Raw genomic sequence first — 14,510 nt, 5'->3', positions numbered from 1 at the left:
CAAATAAGTCTTTCTTTTAAAAGGTTATAATACTTGGGGGCCGGAGTGATAACAGCGGTAGGGCATTTCCCTTGCATGCGGCCAACCCAGGACGGACCCAGGCATCCCATATGGTCCCCAAACCTTCCAGGAGTGGTTTTTTGAACACTGAGCCAGGAGTAACCCCTGAATGTTGCTGGGTGTTCCTCCTCCCACCCAAGTATATAATACTTGGGCCAGAAAAATAGTTCAATAATGTATGCTTGGCATACTGGAGGCCTTGGTTTGATCCCTGGAATTGAATGGTTCCCTTGACAGAACAGCCGAAGTAGCACCTGATCACCACTGAGTGTATGTCCCATTCATCACACACACACCCCAAAAAAAAGTTTATTCAATTTTGAATATATGGACTTGAAAAGAGTAGTGAAAATCTTTTTTGCAGTCTTAAGGAAGAGCCTTAAAGCCAGAAGAGCATGTGATAATGCTGGAAAATATGAAGCAATAATAAGACTGAAGACAATATTTTTTTTTTTTTTTGGATTTTGGGCCACACCCGGTGACGCTCAGGGGTTACTCCTGGCTATGTGCTCAGAAGTCACTCCTGGCTTGGGGGACCATATGGGATGCCGGGGGATCGAACCACGGTTCGTCCAAGGCTAGCGTAAGCAAGGCAGACACCTTATCTCTAGCGCTACTGCCCGGCCCCTATAAGCTAATTTTTTAAAGTAGTTTTTATTGAAAGAGAACTGTGGGTTGTAGGAAGAGAGGGACAGAGCTGAGTGTTCAAGAGATAACATAGGTGTTGAAGGGTAGTACAGCAGGTAGGCACTTGCCTTGCATGTGGCCCACCCAGATTCGATCTAATATGGTCCTCTGCACCTACCAGGAGTGATTTCTGAGCTTAGAGCCTGGAGTAACCCCTGAGCACTGCTGGTGTGACCTAAAAACAAAGAGAGAACATGGGGGCTGGAGAGATAGCACAAAGGTGTGTGGCCCAAAAACCAAAGAGAGAGAGAGAGAGAGAGAGAGAGAGAGAGAGAGAGAGAGAGAGAGAGAGAGAGAGAGAGAGAGAGAGAGAACATGGACTCCAGAGGACTACTATTTTTTTTTTTTTTGGTTTTGGGGCCACACCTGGCAGTGCTCAGGGGTTACTCCTGGCTATCTACTCAGAAATAGCTCCTGGCAGGCACGGGGGACCATCTGGGATGCCGGGATTTGAACAAACCACCTTAAGTCAGCTGCTTGCAAGGCAAATGCCACTGTGCTATCTCTCTGGCCCCAGAGGACTACTTTCATATACATTCTAAAGCAACCAGGTTTAACAAGTTTAAAGTTAACAGTTTAACAAGTCCTAGATAATTAAAACTACCCAGGATGGGGTGCTGGAGAGATAGCATGAAGGTAGGGCATTTGCCTTGCAGAAGGACGTCCATGCAGAAGGACGGTGGTTCGTATCCTGGCATCCCATATGGTTCCCTGAGCCTGCCAGGAGCGATTTCTGAGTGTAGTCGAGCCAGGAATGACCTCTGAGCTCTGCTGAATGTGACCCAAAAACCAAAGGAAAAAAAAATTACCCAGGAGGAGGTAGAGATTCTGGTTTCAGGGACAGGGTGGATTCTGGGGTATGAAATCCAAGTATGGTTCATGAGAGGCTGAGCAGGTCTAACTACTGGCCCTACCCAGTAGTTAGTGTGACGGAGACTAACACACACACACACACACTCCCCACTCCCAGCCAGACAGACACACACACATGCATCAATGGCCACTCCCAGAGAGCCATTCAGGTGTGCAGAGGCCACAGCTGCTGATGTTGCTCAGAACTGTCTAGTTGCTCCTGACAGTCCCACAGGAGAGCAGAGTTGGGACTGAAGGTAAGTGAGGGGAGGCAAGGGACTATCTCTAGGATTCCTTGGAATGTTTCGTTTTCCACTGAAGCCACTGCTCTCCTATAATTACTCTTTGTTTTCAATACCAGTTTATCTAGAAAGGGAAAAAAATAAGATAAATATCAGGGCCAGAAAAGTGATGGATGGAATCTGTAGGGGGAGTGAACCTCTAATATTCAGGAAGTGAAAAGACTGAAAAAAAATTTTTTAAGACTGAAAATTTTAAGCACTGTCTGGGAATAATGTCCACCAAAAGCATGTGCTAGAAAGCTTGTAGCAGCACCATGTATGTCAGCTCCAAAATGGAAACTACTCATGCCCAACAATAGACTGTAGAAATAAATTGACATATGCATCAAGAAATTTTTTATTTGTTTTGTTTTTGGGTCACACCCGGCAGCGCTCGGGTTACTCACGGCTCTGCACTCAGAAATCACTCTTGGCAGTACTCAAGGACCAAATGGGAGTGAAAGGACAGAACTGTTCAACGACACCAAGACTCGAAGTTCATGCAAAAGCAAGGGGTTTATTGTTCCAGCATATATGCAGGGGCACCCAGCATAGAGGCTGAGAGCCCCAATCACAAATCCAGCAATTCTTTTATAACACTCCAGTACAATGGAAAATTTACAGAACAGAGCATGACTGTTGATTTCAGGAAGTTTAGTGTCTTTTACATTTCAGGGAACATTTGGAACATTTATCACAGATACAATAACAGGTTGTACAGGTTCAGTGAATTTTCAGTTGCGGTCACCTTAACCTTTTGGGGGGCTTTCCGGGTGTATGCAGAGACTTTTTAACTTGTTCATGTCCCCTTTCAGGAGCTGGAAATTAAAGCCAGGTTGGCCATGTGCAAGGCAAATGCCCTAAGTGCAGTGCTATTGCTCGAGCCCCTTTTCTGAGATCTGACCCTTTTCTCTGGGCCATCATGAGAATCCAGAAAGGTGCCTAATCTTATTTGGCCTGTTGTGCTTTTCTCAGGAAAAAAATAAATCACTCAGTTCTCTTGAAAATCTAAGCAAACAGAGTCCTCCCCAATTGCACTCCAGGTTATTATCCCCTCCCATCTTCTCAGCACTCTCTAGAAAGTCATAAGCCAGGGGTCTCAAACTCAATTTACCTGGGGGCCACAGGAGGCAAAGTCGGGGTGAGGCAGGGCCGCATAAGGGATTTCACAAAAAAAAAAAAAGTCCTCAAACGTCATTATTAATAAGTTTTTTCTTTCTTTTTTTTTATTTTTTATTTTTTTGGTTTTTGGTTTTTGGGCCACACCCAGTGACGCTCAGGGGTTACTCCTGGCTATGCGCTCAGAAGTCGCTCCTGGCTTGGGGGACCATATGGGATGCCGGGGGATCGAACCGCGGTCCGGCCAAGGCTAGCGCAGGCAAGGCAGGCGCCTTACCTCTAGCGCCACTGCCCGGCCTCTCTTTTTTTTTTTTGGTTTTTGGGGCCACACCCGTTTGATGCTCAGGGGTTACTCCTGGCTAAGCCCTCAGAAATTGCCCCTGGCTTGGGGGGACCATATGGGATGCCAAGGGATTGAACCGAGGTCCTTCCTTGGCTAGCGCTTGCAAGGCAGACACCTTACTTCTAGCGCCACCTCGCCAGCCCCCATTATTAACAGTTTTCATTATTTCTTCTGAACATGAATAGAACATTGAGTGAAGATCATGAACAGTTCTTCTGAACATGGCATCTTTTGCCTACTCCTTGCTGCCAGAGACTTGACAGCGCTTTTTCTCACAAATCTGAACCACATTTGGCTTTAGAGAGGAAGCAGTTGAGAACCTCAGTATGGCTTGAAGATGATCATTATTAAGTCTAGATCTGTACTTTGACTTATTGAATTTCAATGTGGAGAATAACTTTTCACACAAATATGTGCTCCCAAAAAGGCACATGGTGCGCTTGAACATTCAGGAAAGCTCAGGGAAGCTGGAAGACAATTCTCTCAAAAATTGCCCATGCATGTCTGCTTTTCCACTAATCTCTCTGAACTTGGTTTTGAGATCAGAGTTGCATTGCAGGTCAATGAGCTCCATTTGAAGCACAGGAGGAGCATCTTGCCCATCAAAGGAAAAGGGGTCCACAAAAATTTGGAAAGTGGCTCTGTGCTTTTTGAAGTCTGCAAATCTACAAATTCCTTCTCTAGCTTAAAAATAGTATCAACGTATTTCTCACCACTGAATGGTATGCCTGCATCCACAAGTTCCTTGCATGCTGGGAAATGGCAAAGGTTTGTCTGAGAGAGCTGGGATTTCCATAACACAAGTTTTGTGGAGAATGCTCTCATGTTGTCATAGGCAGCACTGATAAGCTGCCCTGGGCCTTGTAACATCTTGTTTAGTACATTCAGCTGATGTGATGTCAACAAGAAAAGCTAAGTCCATGAGCCATTTGTGATCACTCAACTCAGAAACAGCATTCCCATCCTTCTCCATGAAGGCTTTCATTTCTTCTCTCAACTCAAACAATCTTTTCAGGACATTTCCCCTGCTGAGCCAACATACTTCGGTGAAATAGAGCACATCTCCATATTCTGACTCCATGTCCTCTAAAAAAGCACGGAACCTCCTGTGCTTTAAGCCCCTGGATCTGATTTGGTTGATGCATTTCACAACAACAGACATCACATTGTCACACGGTAGGCATTTGCTGCAAAGGGCCTACTGATGGATAATGCAGTGAAGAGCAATGGCCTTCTCTACACCCTCCTCTTCAAGTTTTTTTTTTTTTTTTGAACAAGTGCCACCAGTCCATTTTTCCTCCCTGTCATCGATGGCACTCCATCGGTTATTATTCCAACAAACCTCTTCTATGGCAAACCTGCATTCTCAATGGCATCACACAGATGCCGAAATAGCTCATTAGCGGTGGTCTGGCCATGCATTGGAATTATTGTGAGCAGCTCCTCTGTCAATTTAAAATTGCAATCAATACCATGGACATAAATTGTGAGCTGCAGTGTCTTTTATATCTGTGCCCTCGTCAAGAGCAACTGAGTATGCATCAAAACATTTGGCTTTCTCACACAGTTGATGAGAAATATCACTTGACATGTCAGAAATGCGCTCTGCCACAGTGTTGGCAGAAAGGCTGATTTTGCTAAACTGACCTTTCTTTTCCGGACAGATAAGACTGCAGCCTGTAACATGCATTTGCCTTAGCAATCATCTCACTAACCATGTAACTAGCTTCTACTGATGCAACATTCTCTGGTTGCTTTCTTGAAGAAATCTTGTTGCCTCATTAGACATGCTTTAAGACTGGCAACCCACTTGGCTCTCTCATTTCCTTGATATTTTGCACATTCCTCAGCATGTTTAGTTGAATAATGGCGTTTCAAGTTGTATTCCTTGTGCGCTGCCACTTTCTCTGAGCAAATAAGACATGTGGGGATGCCCTTGTGCTCAACAAAGAAATACTGCGTCTCCCACTTTTCCTGAAATTGTCTGTGCTCATCATCAATCTTTCTCTTCACTGCAGGCTTTGATGAAGTCATGATGAAGGTATGACAAAATGTAATTCTTTAACAAACTTCTCTCCCTTAGGCCTTCGATAATGCAACAGTGGGACAGCAGAAATGATGTCTGCGCTAGGCACAAAGTATGCACGATTATTTGCTTACCAAATATTTGCAATAAATAATCACATTAGTAAGAAAAAAATCGCAAAAAATCGCATTACACATTTGCATAACCCAAACGGAACTGTTCGGGGTATGCAAATGTTTTATGCGATTTTTTTCTTACTAATGCGATTTTTATTGCGATTATTCAGTAAGCAAATAATCGCAAATACTGCAATATTTGAAGACTGGCCATGGACCACAAAATGTTGTACGGAGGGCTGCAAACTGCCTGCGGGCCATGAGTTTGAGACCCCTGTCATAAGCTTTTTGTAAGCACTTAAGCACTTATCAGCCTGTATCTGACTTTGATAATCTACTGAGGTACTTCTCTACCTCTGCTTTTTGGAATCTTTTTGTTTTGGGGCCATACTTGGTGGTGCTCAGAGCTTACTCCTGGCTTTGAAGCTCAGGGATCACTCCTGAGTAGGCTTCAGGGAACCATATATATGCCTAGGATCAAACCCTGGTCCCACATGCAAAGCAAGTGCCTTGCCTGTTGTACTCTCTCTCAGGCTCCCTCAACAATTTTTATTTAGTTTTGGGCCACACCTGGCTATGTTCAGGGCTTAGTCCTAGCTCTGCTCAGGAATTACTCCTGGCTTGGCTGGGTGGGTGGGAGGATGAGAGTGGGGACCATATATGGTGCAGGGGATTGAACCCAGGTCAGTTATGCCTAAAAAGCAAAGTGTCCTGCCCACTATACCACCACTCCAGCTTTCATCAATAACTTTATGGCCTATAATTTATTTAGGTTAAAACTAAAATATTAAATTTAAAAATTGGGAATATTTTGTCAAATTTAATCCTTACATAGTATACATTAATACATTCATATCTAATACTTACTAAAATACACACAGAGCCCTAATTACACCAGCTTTCTTGATGAGGGATGGTTCCTTCTTCAGAGGCAAATATTATAGAACGTAATGTGGGGCACCTGTGGTCACTCAATCTTCGAAGCTATATTTGGCTGTAAGAGCTATTAAAAGCTTCATGTACCGAGAGAGTGACCTTTCAGGCGAAATTTAGATCAAGTATTCACGCTGTTGATGCCTATTGCTAGGTGGAAGGCAGCTGAAATCTTGGATTCAAGGTTTTTGTTTGGATTGTTTGGTTTCATTTCATTTTGCCTTAAGAAGATGAATAATGAATCTCCAACCCTGATATCCTTGAAGGAATCAATTAAAAGGTTGCTAGGGGCTACAGGGCGGGAGTAAGCATGGGCTGGCTTTTCTGGGAAGTTGGGTTAAAGAAGAAAAAATAAATAAAAATAGGAACTACACCATGCTAATCAGTATTACAAAAAACTATAAACTTGCTAATTAGAATAGTCTCTATCAAAGTGGTTTATATCTTTCATATATATATATATAATTATATATTATATATAAACTATAGTCTATGTATGTAAAAAGAAAAATGTACTGAGTAACTATGATTCCATTTAGTTAATGCATGTACTAAATGCTAAGTATTAAAAAATTAATAAAATGTGGTTTTAGCTCTGATATTCACTGCCTTAGAGATAACAGAAACATTACAAACAGGGCCGGAGCAATAGCACAGCAGTTGGACGTTTTCCTTGCTGCATGGGGCTGACAACAGGATTGACCTGGGTTCAATCTCCGGAGTCAGGAGTGTCACTGGATGTGACCCAAAAACCAAAAAAAAAGGAAAGAAAAACGAAGCATTACAGTATATTTACAATTTAGTGTGAGTGACTTCATAAGAAAACTGTTCCTGGGGCTGGAGAGATAGCACTGCAGTGGGATGGATGGCGGTTAGAATCCCTGCACCCCATATGGTCCCCCAAACCTTCCAGGAGCGATTTCTGAGTGCAGAGCTAGGAGGAAGCCCTGAGCACCAAAGGGTGTGAGCCAAAAAAAAAAAAAAAAAAAAAAAAAGAGCTATTTCTGGGAAGAAGCATGTGGCTTTGTATACCCCTTAGACCACACCTCACATCTCAGAACAAACTCAGGCCTTATATAAGAGGCTAATGTGCTTTCCACCTGTACCACACATTCTCTGCTCCTGGATCTTCCTTTTTGTAAAGAAATATTGAACATTTCATGAATTTGTGTGTTATCCTTGGTCAGGGGCCATACTAATCGTATCATTCCAATTTTAGCATATATGCTGCCTAAGAGAGCACTGGATCTTCTCTTTTTTTTTTTTTTTTTGGTTTTTTGGGCCACACCTGTTTGATGCTAAGGGGTTACTCCTGGCTAAGCGCTCAGAAATTGCCCTGGCTTGGGGGACCATATGGGACACCAGGGGATCGAACTGTGGTCCTTCCTTGGCTAGCACTTGCAAGGCAGACACACCTTACCTCTAGCACCACCTCACTGGTCCCTGGATCTTCTCTTTTTTTTTTTTTTTTTTTTTTTTTGTGGTTTTTGGGTCACACCCGGCAGTGTTCAGGGGTTATTCCTGGCTCCATGCTCAGAAATTGCTCCTGGCAGGCACAGGGGACCATATGGGATGCCAGGATTTGAACCGATGACCTTCTGCATGAAAGGCAAATGCCTTACCTCCATGCTATCTCTCTGGCCCCTGGATCTTCTCTTAATGGAAGATAAAGTGAGTAGCTTCAGTCATAAAAAAAGAAAAAAGAAAAAAAAGAACTATAACATGAAAAGAAAACTGATGAATTTTGCCTTTCAATAGTAAGAAAAGAAAATCCACATGAGGGGCCGGGCGGTGGCGCTAGAGGTAAGGTGCCTGCCTTGCCTGCACTAGCCTTGGACGGACCGTGGTTCAATCCCCCGGCATCCTATATGGTCCCCCAAGCCAGGAGCAACTTCTGAGCGCATAGCCAGGAGTAATCCCTGAGCGTCCCGGGTGTGGCCCCCCCAAAAAAAAAAATCCGCATGAGGCACATTAAAGTTGCATCTTATTGTTTGGGGAATTTTGCTTGTTTGTTTGTTTTTGGCCACACCCAGTGGTATTCAGGAGTTACTCCTTGCTTTGAATTAAAGATTATGGGGCCAGAGATAGCACAGTGGTAGGGCATTTGCCTTGCATGTGGCCTACAGTGAGGGACCTGGTTCTATTCCCTGCATCCCATATAGTCTCCCAGCCTGCCAGGGGCAATTTCTGAGTGTAGAGCCAGGAGTAACCCCTGAGCACCGCCAGGTGTGGTCCAAAAACCAATCAATCAATAAAGTTAAAAAATAATTATTAGTTAAAAAAGAAAAAAAATAATTATTAAAGGGGGCAGGAGAGATAGCACAGCAATAGGGCATTTGCCTTGCACACAGCCAATTCAGGACGGAATATGGTTTGAATCCTGGCATCCCATATGATCCCCCATGCCTGCACAGAGCCAGGAGTAACTTATGAGCTCCGCAGGATAAGACCCAAAAACCAAATAAATAAATAAATTAAATTAAATTAAATAATTACTTCTGCAGGATTGGAGAGATAGCATGGAGGTAGTGCGTTTGCCTTGCATACAGAAGGAAGGTGGTTTGAATCCTGGCATCCCATTTGGTCCTCCGAGCTTGTCATTTGCTAGGAGCAATTTGTGAGCATAGAGCCAGGAGTAACCCCTGAGCACTCCTGGGTCTGACCCAAAAAACAAAAGAAAAGAAAAATTACTTCTGGTTGGCTCAGGGGACAATAGGGGGGGCTAAGAAGTGAATCTAGTTTAGCCGTGTGCAAAGCAAATTTCCTATATGCCCCAATAGAGAAAATTTTTCCCCTTTGTTTTCAGACCACTCTCATCAGCACAGGGACTATTTTCTTTTTTTTTTTTTTTTTTTTTTTTTGGTTTTTGGGCCACACCCAGTGACGCTCAGGGGTTACTCCTGGCTATGCGCTCAGAAGTCGCTCCTGGCTTGGGGGACCATATGGGACACCGGGGGATCGAACCTCGGTGCGTCCTAGGCTAGCGCAGGTAAGGCAGGCACCTTACCTTTAGCGCCACCGCCTGGCCCACAGGGACTAATTTCAGGACTAGGCCTGGGAGTCACTTTTCCTAAAAAGTAGGGGCATGACTCAAAGGTCAAAAGGCAAGCTTTGTATATAGAAGCCTTATATTTGATTTCTGGCACTACATAATCGTACAAGCATTATTGATTGTGGTTCCTGAGAACTAAACCCCAAAACATCTTTAAAAAATAAAGTACAAGGGCCGGAGACATAGCACAGTGGCGTTTGCCTTGCAAGCAGCCGATCCAGGACCAAAGGTGGTTGGTTCGAATCCCGGTGTCCCATATGATCCCCCGTGCCTGCCAGGAGCTATTTCTGAGCAGACAGCCAGGAGTAACCCCTGAGCAACACTGGGTGTGACCCCAAAACCAATAATAATAATAATAATAATAATAATAATAATAAAAAAGTACAGAGGCCTGAGCGATGCACATTGAGGAGGGTGTTTGCCTTGCATGCAGCCAACTCAGGTTCGATCCCCAGCATCCCATATGGTCCCTGAAACTGCCAGGAATAATTTCTGAGCACAGAGCCATAAGTACCCCTAAATGCAGCCAGGTGTGGCCCAAAAACAAAACAATAAAGTACAATACAAAGATAAGACATGACAGATAATCAAGTAATTAGGCAAACGATTAAAGTATGCTAGCCAGGAGTCTGAGAGATAGCATGGAGATAGGGCATTTGCCTTGCAAGCAGAAGGATGGTGGTTCGAATCCCGGCATCCCATATGGTCCTCCAAGCCTGCCAGAACTGATTTCTGAGTGCAGAGTCAGGAGTAACCCAAATGCTGCCGGGTATGACCCAACCCCCCCCCCAAATGTATGCTAACCAGGTAGAGCTTTTGCCTTGCACGTAGCTGACCTGGGTTCAATTTCTGGCATCCCATATGGTTCACTGAGCCTGCCAGGAATAATTTCTGAGTACAGAGCCAGTAGTAATCCCTGAGGATGGCTGTGTGTTGCCCCTAAACCACAGAAAGCATAAAGTATAATATTATGAAGACAAAACATGATAGATAGGGACCGGAGAGATAGCACAGTTTAGGATGTTTGCCTTGCATGGAGCTGATTTAGGACTGATGGTGGTTCGAATCCCAGCATCCCATATGGTCTTCTCCACCCACCCCACCCATCCCCACCCCCACCCCACCCCTGTGCCTGCAGAGCCAGGAGTAACCCTTGAGGGGCACCGGGTGTGACCCAAAAACAAAAACAAAACAAAAAGCATGACAGATAATCAAGTAATTAGACAATTCAAAAAGTTTGGTACTATATGGGGCTAGAGTAGTACAGGAGGTAGGCATTTGCTTTGCACATGGCAAACCTGAGTTCAGTTCTCACCATCTCATATGTTCCCTTAAGCACCATAAGGAATAATTCCTGAGTACAGAGTAACGCTTGACTATTGGCCTAGTATGGTCAAAAGCAAGGCAAATCAAGACAAAACTGTAAAAGTTTGGTAGTATGAAGAATGCAAGAACTAGGGGTCAGAGAGAGAGATTACTGCATGAAGGGCATTTGCCTGGCATGAGGATGATGCAGATTTGATCCGCAGCATCCCATATGGTCCTCTAAGCACACTGGGAGTAGTAATTCCTGAGTGCAGAACCCCTGAGCACTGCCTGGTGTGAACCCTAAGGAAAAAGGGTGCAAGAACTAGAATGGTGAGTAGAAAGAATGGAAAATGGGAACTGTTCATAATTGTCATTTTTTGTTTGTTTGTTTGGTTTTTGGGTCACACCCGCTGGGGCTTAGGGATTATTCCTGGCTCTATACTCAGAAATCTCTCCTGGCAGGCTCGAGAGCTGGGGGACATATGGGATGCCGGGGATTGAACCCGGGTCTGTTCTACATGTAAGGCTACATGTAAGATAAATCCCCTACCGCTGTGCTCTCTCTCTGGCCCCCATATCTGTAAAACTTAATAGTAACCCAAGGGTAAGGGACCCGACTTAGTGGTAGAACACATAAACTTTTCATATTTGTGAAGTCCCAGAATTGCAAAACAGAGAAAAAAATGTATGCTCATAGATCATAATTATGATGCAACCCAAATTTGGTATGGCTGTAAGCAATATATTAGACATATTTTAAGGCAAAACTTTAGTTTTCTCTCTTGACCTAAACTAATCCTAGTTTCCTTTATCCTATAGAGTAGATCACAAACTCCAAGCTTTAGAAGTACAGTTCAAAGAACTGGACCTCATTAAGGATAATCTGATACAGAAATTTGAACATCATAGCAAGACTTTGGCAAGTCAGGTAGCTCAAGATGAGATGTGGACAGCTGTTCTGGCACTCAGGTGAGTATCCAGTTTGAAATCAATGGAATTATGGGGCTGGAGCAATAGCACAGTGGTAGGGTGTTTGCCTGGCACGTGGCCAACCTGGAATGGACCCCGGTTTGATTCCCGGCATCCTATATGATTCCCGGAGCCTGCCAGCAGCAAGTTCTGAGTGCAGAGCCAGGAGTAACCCCAGAGTGCCACTGGTGTGATCCCCTCCCTCCCAAAAAATCAATGGAATTACAGGGCTTTGTGAGAACTTTCAATGGTCGTTCTAAAATAGAATTTCCTCATCTGGTTCCAACAATGAATTGTGGGGGGGGGAGTGCTTTTTTTTTTTTTTAGTTCATTCATTTGCTCTGTTATGGCTACTCTTGCCAGCTTACTCTTGGATCTGTCTTTTGCTCAAGGGTCACTCTTGGAGGTTTTTGAATTATCATATGCAGTTCTGGGGAGTTAAATGGGTTTGGCTGCATGTAACATGTAAAGACCTTAATCCCTGTCCTATATCTCCGGACCCAAAATTCTTCCTCCTGCCCCCCCCCCCCCACTTAAGAATCCACTGGTTTAGTTCCGTTTATATACTAAACACAAGTAATAAATAAAATTCAAAACTTTAAAATGAGAGATATTCCCTCCCAGTGTATTGTACTGTTCAAACTTGTCCAAGAGCCATTCCCTATCTTCACAGGTCCTTTTTGTTCCTTATAGTCATAGTCATTTGAATTCAGTGATGTTCCAGTATCATCTCCAATTTTTGCTATAATCTGCTGGGCTCTGGGCTCTCTGCAGTGCATCTTTGAAAGCATCCAGTTAGTAACTTCTCCTCTACCACCTCCAGTGGAGCCAGAGGAGAGTGGCTGAACTGTTGAACATAGTCTGCCATGCCAACAGTTGTTGGAGTGGAAGGATAAGACTACACAGTTGAAACAAAGTAAAGCAAAGCTTTATTTCCCTCTACCAGCATGTTCCAAGCTGACCGATTAGGGTTTCTTCCCACAGAAAGCGAACCCCCTCTTTGAGCTACAAGCAAGTTTATATAGAATATATGCAAGAGTTGGAGCCGGAGTGGTGAGAGGGCATAAGGCGTCTGCCGTGCCAGAGCTAGCCTAGGACGGACCATGGTTTGATCCACCGACATCCCATATGGTCCCCCAAGCCAGGAGCTATTTCTGAGTGCATAGCTAGTAGTAAACCCTGAGAGTCACCAGGTGTGGCCCAAAAACCAAAAAGAAGATATGCAAGAGCTGTTTAATCTTGCTGACCTTTAAACTAATAGGCTGTCATCTAGGAGGTGGGGAGGTTTTCCACAGTTCCTGCTATTTTATCCCTAACAAGATATCTTCTATGGCCAGGTGTCCTGGGGCAGTGTTTATGGTTTCTAACAGCCTTGAAAGCTGTGAGAGATTGCAAATAGAAACAGCCTAGATTCTAGAAGCATGAAATGGAATCCTTAACACTGGGTGACAAAATGGAGTCCCTTCTGCTCTATGTTCCACACAGTATTGCGCCCTTATCACCCTGCACTGATCTTCTTTCTGCTAAATGCTGAGAAAAAGAAAAGCTCCTCCATTTTTATTATTTTTATTATTATTATTATTATTATTATTATTATTATTATTATTATTATTATTTTGGTTTTGGGGCCGCACCCAGTGGCAGGCTTAGGAAACCATATAGGATGCTGGGGATTGAACACGAGTCAATCCCAGGTCAGCTGTGTGCAAGATGAACACTCTATTGCTGTGCTATCACTTTGGCCTCCAGCTCCTCCATTTTAAAAAAATACGGGTGACTAAGAAGTAAGCCACCTAGTTTATTACAGACACAATTTCCAAAGTCTTTTTTCTTTTTAAAAAAATTTTTTGGGGGGCCGGGTAGGTGGCACTGGAGGTAAGGTGTCTGCCTTGCAAGCGCTAGCCAAGGAAGGACCGCGGTTCGATCCCCCGGCGTCCCATATGGTCCCCCCAAGCCAGGGGCGATTTCTGAGCACATAACCAGGAGTAACCCCTGAGCGTCAAACGGGTGTGGCCCAAAAACCAAAAAAAAAAAATTTTGGGGGGGTCACACCCGGCAGCGCTCAAGGGGTTCCTCCTGGCTCTATGCTCAGATATTGCTCCTGGCAAGCTCGAAGGACCATATGGGATGTTGAGATTCGAACCATCCTTTGTCCTGAATCAGCTTCTGCAAGGCAAATGCCCTAGGCACTGTGCTATCTCTCTGGCCCCTCCAAAGTCTTTTCTAAGAAAACACCTAGTGGATTTATACTGAGTTCCTCTAATGGAATTGCTTTTGTCCTTTCAAAATTTCTATGGTTTAAGAAGCTCTTCATATTGTTTGTAGGTTCACTTCAATGGAACTGAGTATTTTATACAGCTATGTCATTGAAGCACTCACCTACTTGCACACACTTGTACTGGAGAAGCTGCCAGACTTGGGGAGATCTCTTCCCACCTTCACCTCGATCCTTAGACACAAAGTCAGGAATACATGCATTCAAGTTGCATGGGAATCTGTCCTGGAGGAGTGTGGGCTGCAAGAAGGAGAAGTTACAGCTCTTTGTACCTTCTTTATTGCACATGGTAACAAGTCAGAACACTATGCTGCGAAAGTGAGGCAGCTCTACATCAGAGACGCCACGTTCATGATAACTAATATGGTGAAGAACCAGGCTCTGCAGCAGGGTTTGCTGAGAGCTGTCCAGGTCTCTGAGAAGGGGAAAGCTATGAGTGTTCCTGAAGATCAAATGACAAATGAGTTGATCTCATCAATCAAAAATTAA

The 14,510-nt window shown here is 44.1% G+C and overlaps 1 protein-coding gene and 1 pseudogene across 2 annotated transcripts; one reads left to right on the top strand and one right to left on the bottom strand.

Annotated features, from left to right (window-relative positions):
* Positions 1-6,647: 6,647 nt before the first annotated feature.
* On the top strand, positions 6,648-14,510 carry SMCO1 (single-pass membrane protein with coiled-coil domains 1). 2 transcript variants are annotated; one of them, XM_049776012.1, is made up of 3 exons: positions 6,648-6,697; positions 11,597-11,746; positions 14,072-14,510. In XM_049776012.1, the coding sequence occupies exons 1-3, from the start codon at positions 6,648-6,650 to the stop codon at positions 14,508-14,510; spliced, it is 639 nt and encodes a 212-aa protein (XP_049631969.1). The 2 variants fall into 2 exon arrangements, with proteins under 2 accessions (XP_049631969.1, XP_049631970.1); XM_049776013.1 differs by lacking the exon at positions 6,648-6,697 and adding an exon at positions 6,728-6,753.
* LOC126012375 (uncharacterized) lies at positions 7,560-7,660 on the bottom strand (annotated as a pseudogene).

Source organism: Suncus etruscus, chromosome 6 (genome assembly GCF_024139225.1).
Source record: "Suncus etruscus isolate mSunEtr1 chromosome 6, mSunEtr1.pri.cur, whole genome shotgun sequence".
NCBI classification, from domain to species: domain Eukaryota; kingdom Metazoa; phylum Chordata; class Mammalia; order Eulipotyphla; family Soricidae; genus Suncus; species Suncus etruscus.
This window is presented reverse-complemented; position numbering and strand designations above follow the sequence as displayed.

Excerpts from the sequence above, each read along its gene's own strand:
- SMCO1 (XM_049776012.1), top strand. The coding sequence starts at position 6,648 with ATGAATAATGAATCTCCAACCCTGATATCCTTGAAGGAATCAATTAAA. Across the intron at positions 6,698-11,596 it reads TTGAAGGAATCAATTAAAAG|AGTAGATCACAAACTCCAAG; the intron begins GTTGCTAGGGGC and ends TTTATCCTATAG. Across the intron at positions 11,747-14,071 it reads ACAGCTGTTCTGGCACTCAG|GTTCACTTCAATGGAACTGA; the intron begins GTGAGTATCCAG and ends TATTGTTTGTAG.